Source organism: Peromyscus eremicus, chromosome 10, assembly GCF_949786415.1.
Source record: "Peromyscus eremicus chromosome 10, PerEre_H2_v1, whole genome shotgun sequence".
Taxonomy (NCBI): domain Eukaryota; kingdom Metazoa; phylum Chordata; class Mammalia; order Rodentia; family Cricetidae; genus Peromyscus; species Peromyscus eremicus.
In genome coordinates this window covers 68,383,295-68,404,754 of record NC_081426.1, presented here as the reverse complement: position 1 = coordinate 68,404,754, position 21,460 = coordinate 68,383,295, and the positions used below count along the sequence as shown (strand labels likewise).

The 21,460-nt window shown below is 43.1% G+C and overlaps 1 protein-coding gene across 1 annotated transcript in view; it reads right to left on the bottom strand.

Annotated features, from left to right (window-relative positions):
* The window catches only part of Cep135 (centrosomal protein 135), a 60,632-nt gene extending 41,904 nt beyond the window's left edge, over positions 1 to 18,728 (bottom strand). The window contains exons 1-9 of the mRNA XM_059276043.1: positions 18,527 to 18,728; positions 15,168 to 15,324; positions 13,453 to 13,643; positions 12,652 to 12,819; positions 11,531 to 11,672; positions 9,375 to 9,459; positions 5,984 to 6,112; positions 3,911 to 4,126; positions 1,358 to 1,423 (exon numbers count right to left, since the gene is read on the bottom strand). Coding sequence (XP_059132026.1) covers positions 1,358 to 1,423; positions 3,911 to 4,126; positions 5,984 to 6,112; positions 9,375 to 9,459; positions 11,531 to 11,672; positions 12,652 to 12,819; positions 13,453 to 13,643; positions 15,168 to 15,280 — 1,110 coding nt within the window. The 5' untranslated portion in view covers positions 15,281 to 15,324; positions 18,527 to 18,728. The remainder of the gene's footprint in view (positions 1 to 1,357; positions 1,424 to 3,910; positions 4,127 to 5,983; positions 6,113 to 9,374; positions 9,460 to 11,530; positions 11,673 to 12,651; positions 12,820 to 13,452; positions 13,644 to 15,167; positions 15,325 to 18,526) is intronic.
* Positions 18,729 to 21,460: the final 2,732 nt, after the last annotated feature.

The following is a 21,460-nucleotide window of genomic DNA, read 5'->3' as shown; positions in this document are numbered from 1 at the left end:
CTATCAATCAATATCATTATTATCTCAGAAATATGTAAACTACAAAACTAACAGAAAACGTAAGAAACTGTTGACAGTGTCAGCCACCATCACAGAGAATCGATCACGGATCTGAGACAAACACTGTCAATCATTCTCAGCACTCACAGTGTGCAGACAATAGTGAACAGCAGCAAACCCTCTTGCACACACAGGTATGTGTGAGTTCTCTACTCTCACTTTCCCTTTCAAAATGCCTTTAGCATACTGCTTCAAAGATGCACAGGGTGAAATCTCTTGTTTATAGTATTCATCTCTTACAAGTCCTGCTATTATTTCAAATGCAGCCGGTGAGTCCAAATGACCTCTTTCCCCTGAAAGTGGATCATGAAGCCGCTATCATGTGCTCTGCTCTTCATACTATGTGTACAAAAATCCACAAGGAGTGAATGCAGGCTGCCACACCATAGAGACGGCATGTCACCAGAATACAGCAGCATAGACTATACATAATGAAGAGATGCTGTTGGTCTTTGCCTCTAACCTTACAGGAACCCTTCCAACATAGCAGGCTATCCCAAGGCAGAGAGCCCTCCACCTCTGAGTGACCGCCCGTTTTAGCCTGTAAGGCATTCTCCTAGTTCCACAATGAGTCCCAGTATCAGGGGTCTCTAGGAAATGAAGCCTGTCTTTCTCACCAAAAGCTACAGGGACAAGCATTATGACTAGGAAAATGGCTTGAATTACACCAAACAAAGCAGTTAAAATAAGAATGAGTACTTCTAGTAACAGTCAACAAATAAATACCAGTTCTTAATCTTACTGTTGCTAGTAAACTGCCAAGCCATAAAGTAGTTAGAGGAATACAGAATTCCTACAGGGTCTCAGATTTTCAATCTTATCTATAACCCCATGCTATGGAAGATTAGAGAATGATAAAACTATGAAATTGTATAACCATACTGTGAAACATTTATCACTCAGCTATAGAAAGGAATGGAGTTCCCATTCAAGCTGTGACCTCACAAACCTTGAAAACACACTAAGTAAAAGAAGTCTGATGCAAAAGATCACACAATACATGATCCATCTATACAAAATAGTCAGAATGAGAACTCTAGAACCCGAAGGCAGGTGAGTGGCTGTCAGGGGCCAAGCAGAAGGTAATGGGGTGACTGCTGATGGGAATAAGGTTTCTTTCCAGAGTGATAATGTTCTGGGATTAGCAGTGATGGTTGGACCATTCTGTGACTGTGCCAAAACAACACAGTCCACTAAAAAGATGGAATATTATCCTTACACGTTGTTTCTCAACAGACTTACAAAATCAGGCATCAATTCCATGCTGAAAACACTGGCAAGTGTGGGATCAACTTACCACATGAAGTTTTGACAGTTTTTCCTCAAGGTTCCGCATTTCACAGAGGTTTCTTTTAATCTCTTTCTAGGAATAAAAAGCCTATTAGGTGAGCATCTAAGACCCTAAAGGTATACATTACTATGGCATAAGGAGGAAGATCAGTTGGTCTGCACTCTATCAGTAAGGTCTAGGACTCTAGCCTAATGCTCAGCTTCAATGACTAGAGAGTGAGGTTGAGATGAAGGTTGTTTAACACTGTGGTGTCCTGAATGCCTGTGTGGACTCACTTGTCAAGCAGAGAACCACTTCAACTTTCTCTTCTCAGGCCTTAGCTTCAGGAAGTGATGGTGGTCATTTCCTAACCAGCCTCCTCATTGCTCTCGGCCTGCTTTTACCAACCTGGATCTCTTTCATTACAACTGAGAGAGCAGAATGCCACTGAACCACTGTGACCCAGCAGCTATCTTTGGCTGCAACAAGTTGACATCTGTGCGCCCTGTCAACAGGCCACAAGGAGCCACGTTCAATGCGTTGCATGGAAAAGCACAGCATGTACAAAAAGGAGCAGAGAAGGGAGGGAAGAGAGAGAAGAGAGTGCAGCAATACACTAAAACCAGAAAAGCAGAATCAACAGCAGAAGAATTACATACTCTCACAGCTTTCCCCCAGGGCCTCACGCATGTGGGACAAGCACTCTGCAAATTGGGCCACACCCCAACCCACATCTTCTTTCTAGACTGTTCGTTCGGCTAGGCAGGGTCTCTTGAGAGTCCATACACACTTCAGGACTATTTCCCACTTTTGTAAAAGCTGACACTGCATCCTGACAGGACTTGAATTGCATTCACAGACCGTCTCCTAATGAATGCACACAGGATGCCTTTCCACTCACACATCCTTTAATTTTCATTAGTGTTCTATCATGTCTAAAGTTTTCACCTCACTGCTTAAGTTAGTTCTTTTTGATGTATCTGCAAATGAGATTAATTAATTTTTGTTGATTTTTTTTTATTCTTACTATACAGAATTGTACCTGATGTGTGTGTGTGTGTGTGTGTGTGTGTGTGTGTGTGTGTGTGTTTAAGATGCAATTTTGTTGAACTTGTTTATTCTGTTTCATTGTGTGCAAATCTTTGGATTTTCCACAATTAAGGTCATATCACATATGAACAAAGATTTTTTATTCTTTCTTTGAAAATTGTATGCCCTTTACTTTTCTGTTTTATTTTTGTATCTAATCGCTGAGAAGGTCCTAGAACACAACCTTCCTGCTTCAGCCTCCCTGCAAATGCTGGGACATCTAGGCATGTGTCATCACTTCTGACTCAGGACTATGCTAAGCGGAAATAATAAAAGTATCCTAGACTTGTTCCTGATTCTAGAGAAAAAGATTTGAGTCTTTCGACACTGCGTATGTTTGCTGTGGGCTTCTTATTGATGGTTGTCTTACGTTGATATGGTTTCCTCCTGGCTCACTAACTAACGATGGGGTTAGCATTGCCTAACACGGATTCGGTGATACAAACAATGGTCTTCACACTGGGTCCTGCTACTCTTGGCAGGAAGAGTTCCCAGAGATGCTATCAAGCTATGGGTAAAACCAGCTCTGTTTTCTTCGGTGGGCTGGAGATGGAGCCCAGGCACACGGACACACCAGGCAAGTGCTCTCTCTACCGCTAAGCTGCACCTCCTTGCACACAGCTTTTAAAGAGCAGCATCTAGTTAGTTACTTTACATACAGTGCTCCTCCTCCAAGATGAGCGAGAGCCTGCTTGTGGTCTAGGTGTGTGTGAGTTCTCTATTCTCACTCTCCCTTTCACAACGGCCTTTAGCACACCGCTTCAAAGACATCTCATTCATGTTTTATCAGCACACTTTTTCAGGATTAAAAAGAAGCATCATGGGGCTGGAGAGATGGCTCAGTGGAGAACATGCAAACTGCACAGGCTTAATGACCTGAGTTCGGATCTGACCCAAGAACCCATATGAAATCCGGGCAGGCATGGCACCTGTCATCCCAGCACCAAGGAGTCAGAGCTGGGATCCCTAGGCAAGCTCACAAGCTAGACACAGCTGGAAGAGCGAGCTCTGGGTTCAGGAACAAACCCTGCCCCAATAAATAAAGGAAGAGTGTCTCAGGCAGACAGCCAACATCAGCTTCAGGCCTCCACACATATGCTCACAGACGTGCATGTTCACCAATGCACATACACATGCCTACACATGTGAACACACACACATGATATAAACATACTCACATGCAAAAATAATCTTTCAAGGATTCTTGAGCTAAATCTGACCAGAGGACAAACTTCAGAGATAATACGACAAGGATAGAAGCCATAGAGGAAATCAGGACCGGGTGCAGACATTTACTCTGGGCACAGGTGTGATTCAGGAAAACTAAACCAACTAGGGCAAAGGCCATCTTTTAAAGGGTGAGAACAGCGTTTAAGAAAACCTTGGATTATTAAACACAGAGCCACGCCCCCACTGAGCAAACCCCAAAGCTGAGCATGACTGTCCCGAGCTGAGCGTTAGTGAGATCCCCCAGCTCAGACTGGGCATCACCTTTGCCTCCCCGAGCTCCTTGTCCGCGGTCTCCAGCACTTCCTCTTTATGCCTTTCCATCTGCTGCGCGAGCTGGTCGATTTCGGTCAGCTCCTGGCAGAGCTTCTCATTTCGGTTGCTCAGGTTCACGACCTCGCTTGTCACCGTCTCCTTGGTCTCCATGAGTTCCTGAATGTGCTTCTCGAGTTCTTTATTAGCTTGCTGAAGGAAGTCAACCTGTATCCAGCGTGCAAGTGCAGTGATAACGTCTACAAATGGGAAATTATCTGATACTCTGAACTTTCAACTAAAAGTTCTAACCACTGTGTTTGAAAAGACCCCAAAGTTAAATCCAGCAGTTTTTTGTAGGTGTAACCCTAAATACTATTTTTTTTTTTTTTTTTTTTTTTTGCCAAACTGACAATGTGTACCTTAGTGAAAATATAGGTCCACTGGCTTCGATTTTTCAAACAGAGCAGGAAAGGATAAGAAATTTGTGCGAACTTGTTCCCAACAGAGCTCTAAAATATGACAAGACTGTCACAATGACATTAGCTTGTGCTGCCCAATACAGCAGCTACTAGCATCTAGATGGAGCTGCTGAGCACTTGAAGTACGGGGGGTCTGAACTGAGACGTGCTATAAAAGCAAAGTACATGAGGCTTCCAAGTTCTGGGGTTTTGTTGTTGTTGTTTTAGGAAAGTAAAACTATTACATGCTGAAATGAAGTTCTGGATATATTGGGATAAATACATTGTTTACAATGATAATGTATTCCATCTGTCTGCATTCACGTTTCCATTGGACAGTGTATTTGAACAAACTCCACCCGGCTACACACAGACAGCCCAGCATATCTAAACTTCCAAGTTCACATGTCACACCTTATAGAGCTCGTCTGCTTCTTTATCTTCAGGTCACAGCATGGTGCAGGCATACACAGGCTGCATGCTTTGTTATTATTTCTTGGCAGTGCTGAGGCTTGGACTTGGGACTCGCATGTTACACAAGCCTTTTACTACCAAGCTACATTCTCACCCCATTAATATATCAATAATACATTACATGTTAATATATGCTATATATCATATGTATGTAAAGTATAAAGTAGACAATATTGTGAATCATAGAGCATATAGTATAGACAGTATGTATACTCTATAACATAGTATACATAAGCATATGTATACCTTAAAATCATCTTTTATAGAATAAAATAGTCATTAAGTTTCTAAAAGTACAGAGCCATCAAGAATTCCCAATACACAAAGATAAACTTGGTTAGTATATTTTAAAATATCCCTTCTCAGTTTTCTCTCCCTATTTATATATTTTGTTGTTGTTTTGTTCTTTTGAGATAGGGTCTCATGTAATCCATGGTAATCTAGAATTGACTACGGGGCTGAAGCTGGCCATAAACTGATCTTCCTGCCTCTCCCTCCCAGTCTAGAGAACATGAAGCCCACACTCCCAAGAGGTGGGGTGGATGGTTTTTGGTCACTTAATGGAATGTGGTTATTTATCATCGTTTAGGAGGGTTGGTTACAAGTTGTTGTTGGTCATGGTCAGGGAGAAAGCTAAACAAAGGAGATTAGGTTCAGGGATCTTGTTCTGAAAAGAAAAGGGGATATAGATATGAGAATAGTGTGTCACCATGTCTCACTCATTCATGAGATTTTTAAGAACAAACTGAGGGCACTGCCCAGGGTTTATGGTCTTCCTTTAAGTTTGGAACACTAGACCTACCTTACTGCTACCTTATTAAGTATCCCGATTTCTCAAAGCTACCCCTTATTTCTGCTCCATCAGAAACTCCCCAGAGCCAGGCGTAGCAGTGAACGCCTTTAATCCCAGCACTTGGGAGGCAGAGGCAGACAGAGCTCTGTGAGTTCAAGGCCAGCCTGGTCTACATAGAGGGTTTTAGGCCAGCCAAGGCTATATAGTAAGACCCTGTCTCAAAAAGAATAAAACAAACAAACTCCCTTAGAAATAATACCTTGGTGAACAAGCCTGTCACTTTTATAAACCCATAGAAAATTATAAAAAACCTTGGATTTTTTATATGCTTGAAGAAACAACCCTAACAGCCATTACCTGAATATTTAAGTGAGCAATAAGCTTTTCGTTGGTTTTATTTCTAGTCTCCAGAGACAGGACATCAGGGGAACGACCACCATCCAAAGCAAGTGACAGCCGTTTTATTTCTCGTTCTCTTAGTTCAATCTGAGGACATAAATTGTGCTTTCAGTTGATCAAACTGGTTGTGAAGAAATCCTTCACCCTGCACTTTCATTTGGACACTTCCTTATATCCCAACAATGCATACAAGCAGCTACCATTTATACTGGAATCCACACATGTGAAAACACAGCACATACCAATGTTAACAGTATCAACATAACTCTTATTAGTGCTTTTATGGAGCTGATTCTAATTGAATGTTTGAGGTTTTTTTTTCTCTCCTCTAAAATTAGGCAAGTGTTTAATATGAAGAGAAATGTCTTGGTGGATTATACACATGTTCAAGTACTGGACTAATGCTGACATACTTCAGTGCTTGCCAGAATGAAGGAAGGAAGGGAAAACACTGAAAACTGAGTTACTATCAAATTCAACATTAAAAAGGATATGAAATGGGGTGAATTTAATTGTTATTCACATATAGTCAAAAGATGACTATTAACCATAAATTGACACCAATTCACATGAAAAAAATGGAAAAATGCACACACACACACACACACACACACACACACTTTGTTTTCCCCAAAATTAGAAAGGAAAAAAACCCAATGAAGATTCAATTCAATAATTACTGAACACACACTGAGCTATGCAAGGATGAATGAAACAATAGACTGACTTCCAGGAATATTCTCTAATATAAGAGGGAGTACTAGCAGGCACCCGATAGTTGCCAGATAACAGGTCTTCAACAGAAGAGTGAATGCAATGGTCCATGATTGCACCAACACTTAAAGGGATGAAGTGGCCCACTCTGCATTCTATGTCTGTGCCTATGAAGTCACCAAGACCTTGTAAATACAGGATGTCAACAAAGGTTATTACAGTGCTGCATAAAAAAAAATAAGAGGTGCTCCAGGCAGTGACACTAATGCATAAAACCATGGGAAATATTGCCAGACGGTGGTGGCGCACGCCTTTAATCCCAGCACTCGGGAGGCAGAGCCAGGCGGATCTCTGTGAGTTCAAGGCCAGCCTGGGCTACCAAGTGAGTTCCAGGAAAGGTGCAAAGCTACACAGAGAAACCCTGTCTCGAAAAACCAAAAAAAAAAAAAAAAAAAAAAAAAAAAATTAAAAAATTAAAAATTAAAAACCATGGGAAATATCAGAGGCAACAGAGATGGTTCAGCATGACTGGACTGTAACATGCTAGGAAGCTCATCCCTGGAGAAAAGTGTGAAGAACTGAGCATTGAACTAAAACAACCCTGTAGCCCAGGTGATCCAGCATGACTGGACTGTAACATGCCAGGAAGCTCATCCCTGGAGAGAAGTGTGAAGAATTGAGCATTGAACTAAAACAACCCTGTAGCCCAGGTGATCCAGCCTCTCAGAATGCCTGTTTCAGTTTTCTCAAAATTCTGTGTCCAGAACAGCTTCAAAGCTGCTGGCTAAGATGGTCCAGCCTCACAGACTATCCAGCCAAAACTTCAGATAAGCTCTACACTTTCCTAACACACAGAGACGAAACAAAAAATAATATAGATAGCTCTCCTAGACTTGCCCATTGTTCCAGTTTTCTCAGGGTTCCCTAGAGATGCTGTCACCCCCAGACAACAGGAAGCAGTCTAAAGAACATGAAGCCCACACTCCCAAGAGGTGGGGTGGATGGTTTTTGGTCACTTAATGGGATGTGGTTATTTATCATCATTTAGGAGGGTTGGTTACAAGATGTTGTTGGTCATGGTCAGGGAGAAAGCTAAACAAAGGAGATTAGATTATAAACTTTTTATTCCAAAAAAGGATGAAGGGCATCCAAGAACCTCCATATGGAGTTTGCTTTCTTTGTGTCAAAGCTAGCCACTGAGCAAAAAACTGCCCTTACCTTGACTACTGACAGTATGTTGTCCAAATTGGACAAGCAGGACACAAAAGAAAGGTGACTGCCAAACTTTGCCAAGACAAGGTAGAACAGTCCTTCAAAATTCCTGATTCACAGAAAAGTCTGTCGTATACTCTAGGCCTGTAGGCTGAAGAAGGATGCCCCAATGTTGCAGAGGAACCTTGGATGGCTGTCCAGGCAGACAGATGTCTGTTGTTTCTATAGTTTTGGAAGTTGCTTGCTCTGTATTTCCTGTTTACTCAAGTAATATTATGTCTTTCTGGGATCTTTGGTGGGGTTGAAGAGTAGATAGTTATACAGTTTTCCTTGTTACCAAATTCAGTAAGAAACTTACAATAGAGATGTAAAGTTTATAAGGTTGAGAAACATTAAAGCTTAAGTCATTTATCTAAAAAGATGTTTTAAGGTCTAAAAAGATATTTTTAGAATGGTAATACAAATTAGGATAGAAAATGGTTTAGATATAAAACTTTGGACTCATCAAGATGAAATAGATAATAGAGTAATTCCTCCAAATTTGCCAAATACAAATGGATTAGACATTGTAAATTTAATTCTTCCTTGATAACTATTCTTAATGTATATAGTTTTACTGTATTAGAGTTAAAATCTTTCCTTTTTATTTAGACAAAAAGGGGGAATGTTGTGGGGTATTTGTACCCTGTGTAAAGATATATTGCTATGACTGGTATAATAAAAAGCTGAATGACCAATAGCTAGGCAGGAGGTATAGGTGGGACTTCCAGGCAGAGAGAACTCTGGGAAGAAGAAAGGCAGAGTTGTCAGCCAAATGTAGAGGAAGCAGGATGGGCTTCTGTGTTTTTTTTTTTAAAAATTATTTATAGTGTGTGTGTGTGTGTGTGTGTGTGTGTGTGTGTGTGTGTATGTGTGTGTGTGTGCCTCCTACATGGAGGTCAGGGGACAACTTTCAGGAGTCGTCGGTTCTCTCCCTCCACTGTATGGGTCCTAGAGATGAAACTCATGTGGTCATGCCTGGTGACATGCACCTCTACCTGCTGAGCCATCTAGATGGCCCTCCTAACAAATATAAAACATTTAAGTATAATTATGAAAGTATGTTGTCATACTTAAATAAAATTATTCTTGAGATGAGCATAGTAACACACTTACAATTTTTATTTGGGGTAATTTTTTTTATTCGGGGAAATAGATACTTTAAATAAAAGAAAAACTAAACTTACTGCTCACCTCAGTGAATAGTGAAGGGAAGGGAACAAGCACTCTAGAGCTACTCTACCTACTAACTCGACTAACAAGCTCTTTGGAAAGATAAAGGCTGCATTTAAAACTAGGGATCTGTACTATCAAGGATAAGACAATTCTACTCACGATCAGAGCATACACATCTCAACCCAGACACACAAATAAGCAGTCCTACCTGTTTGCTGTAATTTCTCACTCCGTTTTCCATCAGCGCTAACTTCTCTTGCAGCCGGTGGACTTCCTCCTGAAGTTCCTGAATCCTGAAACACGTAGAACCAATGTCAGCATACGTGACGACTTTAGTTAAGAAACAAACATGAAAGTGATTGTTGTTGCATAAAATCCCACTTCCGGCTTTGGCGGGGGAGGGAGATGCAGTACTGTGCAGAATAAATACAGTACATCACCTCGGAGAGCTAATTTTATAGAAGAAGATACCAAAATTGAGAGGCAGTGATTAGAAACTCAGATTCATCATGCAATGTATCACCTCACTGTTCTGTTGGGTCCTTGGAGCAACTCTGAAGTATTGGAAACTCAAGGTCTAGATCAAAATTCACAACATCACTAAGTGAATCAAGGAACGAGTGTGTGTTTTCTGACCCTAACCAACCCTGTGATGCCTACTAAACTACTTTACACTTCTGGAGAGGAGAAAACTGAGAAAATGGCAGTTTTCTAAGTGACCCCAGAAAAGCCTGCTTTTCCTAGAACCTGTGAGCTCTAACAGAATCAAGATTTCGTCCAAACAATCTGAACTCCACATGGATTCCATTGTTTCAGTATGGCATAACCCACTTTTGATGGGAAAAGCCTGAAGTGGGTCTGCTTTAAAGAGAAATTTTCTGTGGGCTGCAATAAGTGGGTTGTAGAGAGCTCACCCCAAGACTTATTGAAGGCAAAGGTCTCTACTGATCTACTAAGGATAAGAGCATGCATGCAAGCACTCTAAGATCAGTGCAGGAGACTGTATGCAAACAGTGTATGTGCACACCAAAGCAAACAGACACGGGAGACTGATGGATGGCACTTGTACAATGTAAACAATTCTTTAAATATTACTGCCCGGGAGCCTAGCCATAACCTTAACAGATGAGCAAACCACAAAAGGTCAAGGGAGACATATAAACACAAGCACGTAGTATTAGGAGAGAACAAATGATTGGAGTGGTCTTCAGCAGATCTCAACCAATGCTCTTTTAGATATTATGAGTGGCTGAAAAACCTTCTCTGTATTCTCTACATGAACCACAAAGTCCTTACCTGCACTGGCTCCCCATGCACCCCACAGTTTTGAGGCCTCCCCCAGAATCACTACAGTGTCCCTGGAGCTTGCTCTCTTGCCCTTAAAGCCCTATAACTCTCTCTGTGACATCTGGACTGCAAGCATTTCCAAACAGCAGCATGACCTTACTCTGACAATCTCAGGGCATGTGCTCAAGGCCTTGCCCTAGAGGCCTAAGGAACAGTTAATTAAATGGAATTTAGGTCTGATTCTGATTTATATAAGGAAATATAAATATAGGGATAAAGAATGTATGAGAGAAGGATTTCAGATCAAGATAGCAATCTATTCATGTCCAGCTGGCATTTTGCTAGAAGTCTGAAGCAGTAGAGATTCCAGCAGAAGTTAACCTACTTAGATGAAACCGAATGTCAAAGCGACTCTATTGAAATAGGTTCCTAACAGCAATAAGCTATGGTACAGCAAGTATGGGCAGAAACCTTAGATGCAAGCCTTATTTGAAAGCAAAGTTTTTAAACAAGTAGAAAAGCCGGGCGGTGGTGGTGCACGCCTTTAATCCCAGCACTCGGGAGGCAGAGGCAAGTGGATCTCTGTGAGTTTGAGGCCAGCCTGGTCTACAGAGCGAGATCCAGGACAGGCACCAAAAGTACACAGAGAAACCCTATGTCGAAAACAAAACAAAACAAAACAAAAATAATAAACAAGTAGAAAGTATCCATATCATTCTGAAAATACCTATTAAGTAACTATGCAAAGTTCTGTGCTAGGCAGGAGGTATAGGCGGAACTTCGGGCAGAGAGAGAGGAAGTAGGAGATGATCAAGGCCCATGAGAAAAGCCTATATAGATGGGTTAATTTAAGTTTTAAGAACTAGTTAGGAAGAAGCATAGGCTATAGGCGAGTTTTCATAATTAGTAAGAAGTCTCTTTGTCATTATTTGGAAGCTGGCTGGCAGGACAGAAAAAGACTCGTTACAAACAAAGATGACGCTGAAGAAGAAGATGATGATGACTGAACTCAGGTCCTTGAGCACACTATGCATACCTCCACCATCCCCAGCTCAGCAAAGTAAGTATGTAACATACCTGTTATCAGCTACTTGCAGGAGGTCCGCAATGTATGGGTCCTCTGGCTGAGGAACTGGGTACGAACTGACCTCAGAGGGTGGGGCTGGTTCATCAATTTGCATCCGCTGGCGCCTAAATGCAATGTTTCTTTTCTTGCCACCTAAGAATGCAGATGTACATCTTACAATCCAAGGAGAACCAGAACACCTTTCTCAGTACTGAACAGCACAGATCAACCTTCTCTTATACAGTGGGCTCATCTGTAAATATTCACCCTGATCTCTGACTGAGCAATGTATTTCTCAAACATTTAATAAACAAGTTTTCTATGCCTGCAGGCTTGGCATATGCACACAGGTTTAAACTGTCCCTTGGCTAGATTAGATTTCAGCAGGATTAAAATCTGAGTGTGCCTTGCAGTGAACAATGTCATGAGCTAAAGTATCACCATCAGATAACTGTCAGAGGAGGAGCACCGGCAGTAAGAACTAAAATACACACGCTTATTAAACAATGTCCAAAGAACAGGTAACTGGAGCCTGGGAGACTGCTCAACAGGTATTCAAGCAGGAGGATCTGAGTTCAATCCCCAGAAACCATGAAAAAAAATTCAGTTGTGGTGCCATGCCTGTAATCCCAGCACTGGAGAGGTAGAGACAGGTAGATACAGCCTAATAGGCAAGCTCAAGGTTCAGTGAGGAACCTTGTCTCAAAACAATCTGGTGGAAAGCAACAGAGGAAGAAATCAGAAGTTGACTTCTGGTCTACACGTGCACACGCACACATTCCTACATATGCACAAACATACAAAGAGCAGAAACACACACAAAGAGCACATAACTGAAACTCCAAAGAGCACAACTAAAGTATAATAGGATGTCACCTGTAATCCAGTCATACTATAATCTGAATTAGTACTCAACGCCTCCGTAATTATCTTTGTAGGTGGCAGGAATGTTTTTAAATGGATAGATTGATCTTGGGGTCGTATAAAACTTATAACCCGTTTACTTTTTTCAGCAGCTGGCAAGATTAGAGACGCACTTTTTAAATGAATAGATTCTCATGAAAAAGAAACACAGCCCAGTCTGTCTTCAGGAGCTCGCTGGCCAACTGGGTTTGTGATGGAGAAGACTCACCGGGAGTTTGTACTACAGCCTGTAAATTCTTTTCTTGAAGTTGTTGGATTTTTTCATTCTTCGCTTTGCTCTCTTTCTCCAGGAGTTTGAGCTTATGGACGTACTGATTATTCAGAAATTTCAGATCAGCTGTCTCATGTGAACACTTTTTCAATGCAGTTTTCAACTCTTAAAGTGAGAAAGATGATAGACAGATAACTCGAGACAGCCACACCAAGCTGAGAGGCGCCACCTGTGCGTTACAGGTGGGTGACACCAAATGCACTTCCTACCTCTAACAAATCTGCACACAACCACTAATCACAAAAAGCAACTTTATTTTTTTGTTATTATTGTATATGATTCATGTGTACCATGGTTTTGATCCAGTAAGTCGACTTTAAGCTAAAGAATTATTGAGTACAAAGTTTATAGTAAGATACCAAATAATTACCTTTTACCTGGAAACCTACTGACTGGCTCAACACTGCCTAATAAGTGCTGCAGGGCTTTCACCTATTCCTTCCTTTTCAGTAAGAGAAACAACAGTTGCTTCAAGAAGATGCTTCCATTCTGCCAGTTAATAATCTTTATACCAATTTCAAACCAAAACTATAATCCGCATATAGTGAGGTCGGTTGTGGCTATGGACTGCACACTATTCCCACTCTCAAGCATTCCTCAGTACATCTTCCTGTATTTAGGGAGCTGTTAGTGGGACTACCAGTTTCCTCATAAAGGATTTTAAAAGGAGACTTTCCACTTACAAAACAAAGAGGACAGGGATCCTGCAGTTTACAAAATCATCAGTGTGTCACGTACCTTTAATGTGCTGGTCTGAGTATTCTCTCAGCTTCATTAACTCCAGATACAACTCATTATTCTCCCTGCTCAGTCTCGCATTCTCGAGTTTATACGGTTCCAAAACAAAGTCGAAGTTGGCACTTTCCTTCTCGGCCTTGGTGGAGGTCAGCCTGCACTGTCGCAAGCTCTCTGTCGTGTGGACCAGATCGCTGGAGTCAAGGACAGAAAAGGCAAACGCAAGGAAACGTTCTATTAGTCCTCCAGTCACTCCAAACGATTTCTTCAAAGGCTCGAATATAATGTTAACGTTAAGTAATATCAAATTTACAAGAAGAATAAGCAGTTAGGGTCTTTCAAGGTATCAAAAGGTCCTCAAAAGTCTCTCAAAACAAGCTAACTATAAGTTATAAAATGCAAACACATCAAATTGTTGTTTGTTTTCTTCCCCAGTTCTGAAAGTACTTTTAATGATATTTTTACCTTTAGTTTAAAAATCCCATTGTTTAGCAACATCCAATTTGGGCTCCCATCAAAATGAGTTACCATGCCAAGTCACTGTTCAAGCTCCCCTCTTGCTCATTCTCCAGGTCTGTGGAACCCGTGAAACTGGCTTTTCATTGAGTAAATATGTACTGATTGTCTGCTGTTGCTATGTCCAGGAAGACAGCAAACCAGAATCACGCTCTTACCTCTAAGAACACTCACTCACTAAATGTTTAGTGAGGAGAAAACGCACACACAAAATGCACTTATTAATGAAGAACCTATATTCTACAGACAACCGTTATCAAAGACACATAGCACACGATGAACCACACATTTCCATGCTTACGATATGAGCAATCTACAGCAACTGTAAGTGATCGTATCTTATGACGATCACAATGACAGAAGGACAAAACCAAGTGACTGTCAAATGCAGCGACGTGACTGTCCCACACAGCATGGAGAGCAGGACAGTGAGGACAAGGGCAAGGATGGGGAGGGAGGGCACACTACAGGCAAAGGAAGTAGTGTACAGAGACAGAGGGCTGAGAGGAGTACTGTGTGACTCAACACGTGGGAGACAAAGCATCAGGAAATGAACAAAGGGACCAGCTCAGGAGAGGTTTGGGGGCTCATATCCAAGGTCACAAGTTATCATTACCCATTCTCTGCTTTCTACCAATGTTACTCGTAGTCCTACTAATCAACCTTCTTAAATACCTGCTCCAATCTCAAACCTCGGGCTACAGCTCTTCTGGAAGATGGGAAATGGCAAAGAGCCACTCAGTTGAGGTAACATGTGACAGTAATAACAACAAATTAGAGAGCTCTCTAGAATAACAGAAATGAAAGACCAGCTTGGCAGACACGGAACTTATGGGGCAGTTGGGTGGGAGTGCAGCTCAAAGGTAGAGCGCCTGCCCAGCACACTCAAGGCTATGTTTAGTCCTCACCAATGACAAGACAGAAAAGGGAAAAGCGCCTCTGACCCCTGTCCCTTTCAGGGGAACCCTCAGAAATGGGGACCCGGAAGAGCACAGTGAGCATGGCAATCCCTAGTGTCCTGCACCGTGAAGGCCCTGTGTGGGGGACAAGGCTTTGGATTGAAGAGAGAGCAGACAAGTTTCAGCAGACTTACAGACTTCCCCAAAGGCCACTTGCTGCTTTACTGAAGCGGGAAGGCCAGCCACAAACCCAGGACATGGATTAAGGACTATAGACATTTATAACTATATTTTTATCTTTACCTGAAAAGCTTTTCTACCAAAGGCAGGCTCTCCACCGTCAGAGTCTGGCGGTAGCCCAGCTGGTCTAGCCTTTTCCTAATGTTAACATACTTCCTTTCTGCGGCTGTGGTCATCTTGTCTCCCAAACCAGATTTAGTCACTCTCCAAAATTAAAGCCCTGAAAGAGAGGATTAAAACACAGCTATTAAAATTTCACAGTAGGAGAAATTCCTTTAATATGAAAGAATCATTTTGTTTCTTTTCAGGTAGTCATTATCCTGTAATATTAACACTGATTTAAATCCAATATATATGATCTCTATGTTCCTACATTAAAACACAAATTTCTTCATAAACCTGAATGTAAAAGTTAAAACAATGAAGATTCTAGAAGAAAACAAAGACTTCCCAGAGGCTGGCAGGGGATCCTTAAATGAAACTCTGTTTTCTTACATGTGGACAGCATCCAGACATCTTGTTCATGCTAGGCAAGTGCCCTACACTGGAGTGTGCCCATAACCCACAGGGAATTCCTTAATATCAATAAACATAAAATAAAAACATGATAGGTAGGGCCTCATAATAGGGAAAAACATCAACTCATCAAAACACTCCATTGAGGAAATGAAAAGTCACAGCTGGAATGTTCTTGCCAAGTATTGTGAAGGCCCCGGGTTTACACCAAGGAAGAGGAAAAGGAGAAAGAAAAAAGAAAAAAAAAAAAAAACAAACCATAGAGTACCAGAAAATATTCATAAGATCTAAGGAAATATTCAGATACAGAGCAGAAAATAAACTCTTGGAGCTTAATAATAAAATAATCCAATAAGAAAATCAAGGTTAAGGCCGGGCAGTGGTGGCACACGCCTTTAATCCCAGCACTTGGGAGGCAGAGCCAGGTGGATCTCTGTGAGTTCAAGGCCAGCCTGGTCTACAGAGTGAGATCCAGGACAGGCACTAAAACTACACAGAGAAACCCTGTCCCGAAAAACCAAAAAAAGAAAAAAGAAAATAAAATCGAGGTTAGGCCCAGTGTGTGTAGGCGCACGCTTGTACTCCCAGCATTTAGGAGGCAGACATGGGGAGACTTCCCTCAATTTGAGAGGAGCCTGGTGTACACAGTAAGTCCTAGGCCAGCCAGGGATACATGGCAAGACCTGGTCTCAAATTATCCTCCCAAATTTGCTAAAACTGAATTTTAGTTGTACAAAAACTTGAAAGGGCACCTTGCAAAAGATATCTGGAGAAATACATGAAAAGGTGTTTAGCATTAATCACCAGGAAAATACAAATTATAACCACAATGAGGTGCAACTTTGCCTATACCAAAATGATGAAAAGGACTGATAATAACCACTGTCACTAAAGGCTCCCAGCAAGTGAAATCCACACGAGGCTGAGAGAGCATAAAACCACCTTGGAACAAGGCTGGGGGTTTCTACAGCCACTGTTTCTTACAGTTAAACACACTCCTTAGCCTGTAATGCTGTAATTCTATTCCTGCATATTTACAAAAGAAAATGGGCGCAAATGTCCATGAGGAGATTACAACAGTGTTTACAGCAGCCTAACTCACAACTGTACCCAACTGGGAGAGGGATAAACAAGCTATCTTACCCTAGAACAGACGGTGTGGTTCAGATGAGAGGTAAGGAGCTGTCAGTACACATTGACAACGGGGATGGCAAAAGAAGCCAGACACACATACTATGTGACTTCAATCAAGAAAAGCTCAGAAACAGGAAAAAATTCAACGGTGGGGCTAGCAACAGTTTCACAGCGAGGAGAGTGACTGGGAAGGACGGCTTTCTTTTCAGAGTGATAAAAGCATTGACTGGGGTAAGTCACCCGGGCACAGACATTCATGGAAAACTTTCAAATGTGCACTCACACTCGAGGTCTGTGCATTTCAGCACGTACATTTCACTCTCCTTTTTGTACTTTTGATTATTTTGAGACCAAGTCTCCTCATGAAGTCCTGACTGGCCTGGAACTCACTTTGTAGACCAGGTGGCCTCCACCTTTTCCTCTGCTCTACCTTTGAAGTGCCAGGATTACAGGTGTGTACTACCATGCCCACCTTTACTTCCTTTTTTTTTTTTTTAAAGTAACACACATATAAACACCTCTGTATGCATTTTTATAACTTGTCTATTTTGTTTGTTTGCACTGTTGGGAACCAAACCCAGAGCAAGCACTCTGCTACCAGGCTACACCTCCAGCTACTGTACTACTATACTTCTCTCTCTCTCTCTCTCTCTCTCTCTCTCTCTCTCTCTCTCTCTCTCTCTCTCTCTCTCTCTCGGTGGGGTGGCGGTTCGAGACAGTGTTATACTTGTCTTTTTAAACACCTACGACTACTTTTTCTATCAATCTACCCTAAAACTGAATTATGCAAAGGTCACTTCTTTAGAAATGCGCTCCTTTCTAACCTTTGCCAAATAAATAGAGCCATAGAACTCATATTTCTAAATCAAGAAAAAAAAAATATGTTCTTCACCACTGGTAAAATGTAAGCGCTTAAAAACGAATACGTGCAAAACCTGATGTTCTGAACACCCGGTGTGAGATAAAGGACCAATGATGGCATCTTCCTTATTTAAGCACTAAGCGAAGAAAGGCTGTCGTAAGAAAGTAACTCCCCAGGCCACAAGGCTACTTCTTGATTACTGCCCTTTACAAATCTACCCTCTTCGAGAGGCTTTCCCCTAGGACTTTCTAGTTCCTTCCACAAGAGGGACTTGACTGATGCCCGGTGTTTCAGAGAAACTTCTGTGGCCACAAGAAAAAAAAAACACCTGACAAGCTAGCCTTACAGGGCAAACTCCAAGAAACATGCCCCCCCTCTTTGACAGCGGCCAACTCCGGGTACCCCGAAACCATCCCTCTCCATCCTTCAAGAGGAAGACGACAGAATGTGAACGCGAAGTACAGTCCTCCCAGGAGAGAAGAAGAAAACAAAAATTATGTACATGTCAGGTTTCCCCTATGTTCCGGACGACAACGTTTTCAAAACAACAGAAAAGGGTGGGTTCGGTGTCTTAAGGAGGGCACCCCTTACTTGGTACAGAAACGTCCAACGTGCACACGGAGGCCGAGGGGGTTAAAAGCCCAAGCCCGCAGCGCGGGCAGCACAAAGCCGGTGGCCCGGGGCGGCCTGGCCGTCCTTCCCGGGCTCAGCCTGGAAGGTGGAGCCACAGTTCTCCCCGACCCCGCGGCTCGGCCGGACGGTGCGACGGTCCCCGCGCCGCCCTCCCCCACTTCCTCCCGGCAGCGCCCGGGCGTCCCTCGGGGGGGACACCGCCCCGGAGGCCCCGCGACCCCGCCCGGCCCCCCGCGACCCCGCCCGGCCCCCCGCGGCCTCCCCGGGCGCGCCTCACCGCCGTTCCCGCCGCCGCCGCCGGCTCCGTCCCGCGGCGCATCGCCCCGGGGACCCGCCGTCCTCCCCGGCTCCTCCCGCTGCCGCCAATGGCTCCGGCGCTGAGCGCAGTTTGAAAATGGCGCCGAGAGACGATCGCGGCCCACCCGGAGGAAACGCCGCCGTTGCCCCGGTAACCGGAGCGGACCACAGTGGCGCCCGCCCGGGCGGCGGTGATGGCGGCTCCCCGGGCCTTGGTGCCCGGAAACGTAACGGCCCGGCCGAGGCGGGGCCGCAGCGCCCCCTGGCGGAGAGTCCGGACCTCTGCGGGGTCCGAGGACCTGTCAACGCGCCCGCGCGGGGGGTAACCATCTGCTGTGCCCTGCAAAACCTGCGCCCCAGCCTCCGCCCCGCCTGAGTCCCCGCAGAGAAGGACCCTTCACGGGGGAATTCTTGCAGACGACCCACTATTCCCCCTGGACATCACCCGACACAGTTATTGCCCGTAACCATGTAAACCCCAGAATAGAATCCGACCACCAAAACATACTTGTTTATGTGCCAACCCCCACACACACCCCCGCTGCCTCCAGTTGTGGACTCCTTGAGTCCAAGATGATTGTATTCAGCTGTATTTCTCTAGCTTCTAACTCAGTATTTGTAAATATTGAGTTGAAATAAGGCGTTTATAATAGCCTGCTCGCGGATGGAAAGACCAGGGTCAATTCCCCAGTCCATCACTCCCCTAAAAAACTTTCTAGATGGTTAAGAGCTGGGTTTTGTTTTTTTCCTGCTTAGGTTCCTTATCAAGCTGGCTTTCCTCTGAACATGTACTTTGTTGCTGCATAGCTTGTAAAAATGGATTGTTTTGTGCCCATTCATTCATTGCTTTCACATCTCCATTTTGTGTGCTTCGTCCGTTTTTAAATGGAATTTCTAAGGAACTAATGAATTCTGTAGAGAATTTTTTAGATGATCTTGCAAATATACAAGTTAGCATATTTTTATTTTTTGTAAAATAAAAGACAAATACCTTTTTTTAAAAAAAGAAGTAGCCATAAATATCAGAAATTGACTGTACAATAGCCACCTAGTCAAGATGAACTGTTGGCTTCCCTTACCCCCAAACACATACCAATTACAAAATGTAAGAATGAAACACAATGAAGAAATTCAAAAGGGTAAATGAGATTGAAAGCCGCAGTCAAGCTTTATTCCGAGTAACTTTGATTACCCAGAATCAGGTTCACTGCTGACCTCCAAGGTCTGAAGTCAGGGATTCTGGCACACAAAAAGTGAAGGCAGAGAGAGCAAAGCAAAATGCTGTTGCTTCCCACCCAAACCCTAGAGCTTTAAGCAAACTGTGTGGCTGTGGAGACTTCTAATATTACCACAAACAGGAGTCCAGAAATACTCCAATGAGATTTACCTGGGGGCGGGGGGGGGGGGGGGGGGAGGGTCCTGGTTGCTGGAGAAAGAAAGCCAGATGTAAAGGTGAAAGGGTTATTTCACTGAAAACTGGTGCTGTAGTTTAGAGCTGGTCTAGAATGTTATGGTGATTTGAATGAGAAAAGCCCCTATAGGCTCATATATTTGAATAACATGGTCCCCAGTTGGTGGAACTGTTTGGAAAGGATCAGAAGGTGTGGTCTTGTTGGAGGAGCTTTGTCACTGGGGGTGTGATGACTAAGGTTATGTTGAGGGGTATGTTTAAAACTTTAAAATTTCTGTGCTTAAGAGAACAATAAAGCAAAATTGGACCTCCAAATGTTATGTGCTGTTAATGATTAATTTTTGTAATTGCCTGGTCTTGTACAACTTTTAACAAAACTGCTGTTTCTGCTTCACAAACAAAAGCTTGCTTTGCAGGACCTTCTGCTTGCATGTAGACAGGCTGTAACTTGGTGGGGTTTTTTTTGCCTTTAAAAGGCCCTGACTGAGGTGGCTGGGTGCTGTGTGCACTGGAGAATCCTGAGTCCTGGGTGTAGACCTGGAGCCAGTATATGAATAAAAGCCTCTTCTTTGTTAACATTTATTAATTAATATAATATAATTAACGGTGAGTCTCTAAACTACCTAAGGCCCATAACAGGGCCCAGCTTTGAGGTTTCAAAAACCCATTGCATCCCCAGATCCTAGAGCCTGTGGATCAAGATGTGAGCTCTCAGCTACTGCTCCAGCACCATGCCTGCCTGCATGCCTGCTGACATGCTCCCAGACATGATGGTCATGGACTCTAACTCTTTGTCTTGGTCACAGTGTCTTAAGCATAGCAACAGAAAGGTAATTAAGCCAAATGTTCTCCAGAGGTCCGAGGCCTACGTGTTATGGCTTGGTCTGCAGCATGGCACTACTGGGAGGTGGTAGAACTTTTAAGACATAGTTTAGTGGAAGGAAGCTAGGTCACTGAGGGTCTGCCATTGAAGCGGATAGTGTGACCTCTGTGGGCAGAGTTTTCCTCGGAGCTGCTTCCAAATTACCATCCAGAGACTTATATTAATTTTAAATGCTCAGCCAATAGCTCAGGCTTCTTACTAACTAGTTCTTACATTTTAAATTAACCCATATTCTTTATTTACACTCTGCCATGTGGCAGTACCTTTAATTGCATGGCACGTTCATCTTGCTTCTCTGTGCCTCCTCTAGACTCCCTGACTCCACCCTTCTTTCTACCTGTATCCTCAGTGTGATCACCCCGCCTATACTGATTGCTATTGGCCAATCAGCTTTTATTAGCCAATGAGAGTAATGCATATTCATAATGTACAAAAGGATTGTTCCCCAGCAGACCTCTCTGCCTCTTTCATCTCTTTCCATCTTTTTTTTTTTTTTTTTTTTTTTTTTTTTGGTTTTTCGAGACAGGGTTTCTCTGTGTAGTTTTTGGTGCCTGTGCTGGATCTCGCTGTAGACCAGGCTGGCCTTGAACTCGCAGAGCTCCACCTGCCTCTGCTTCCCG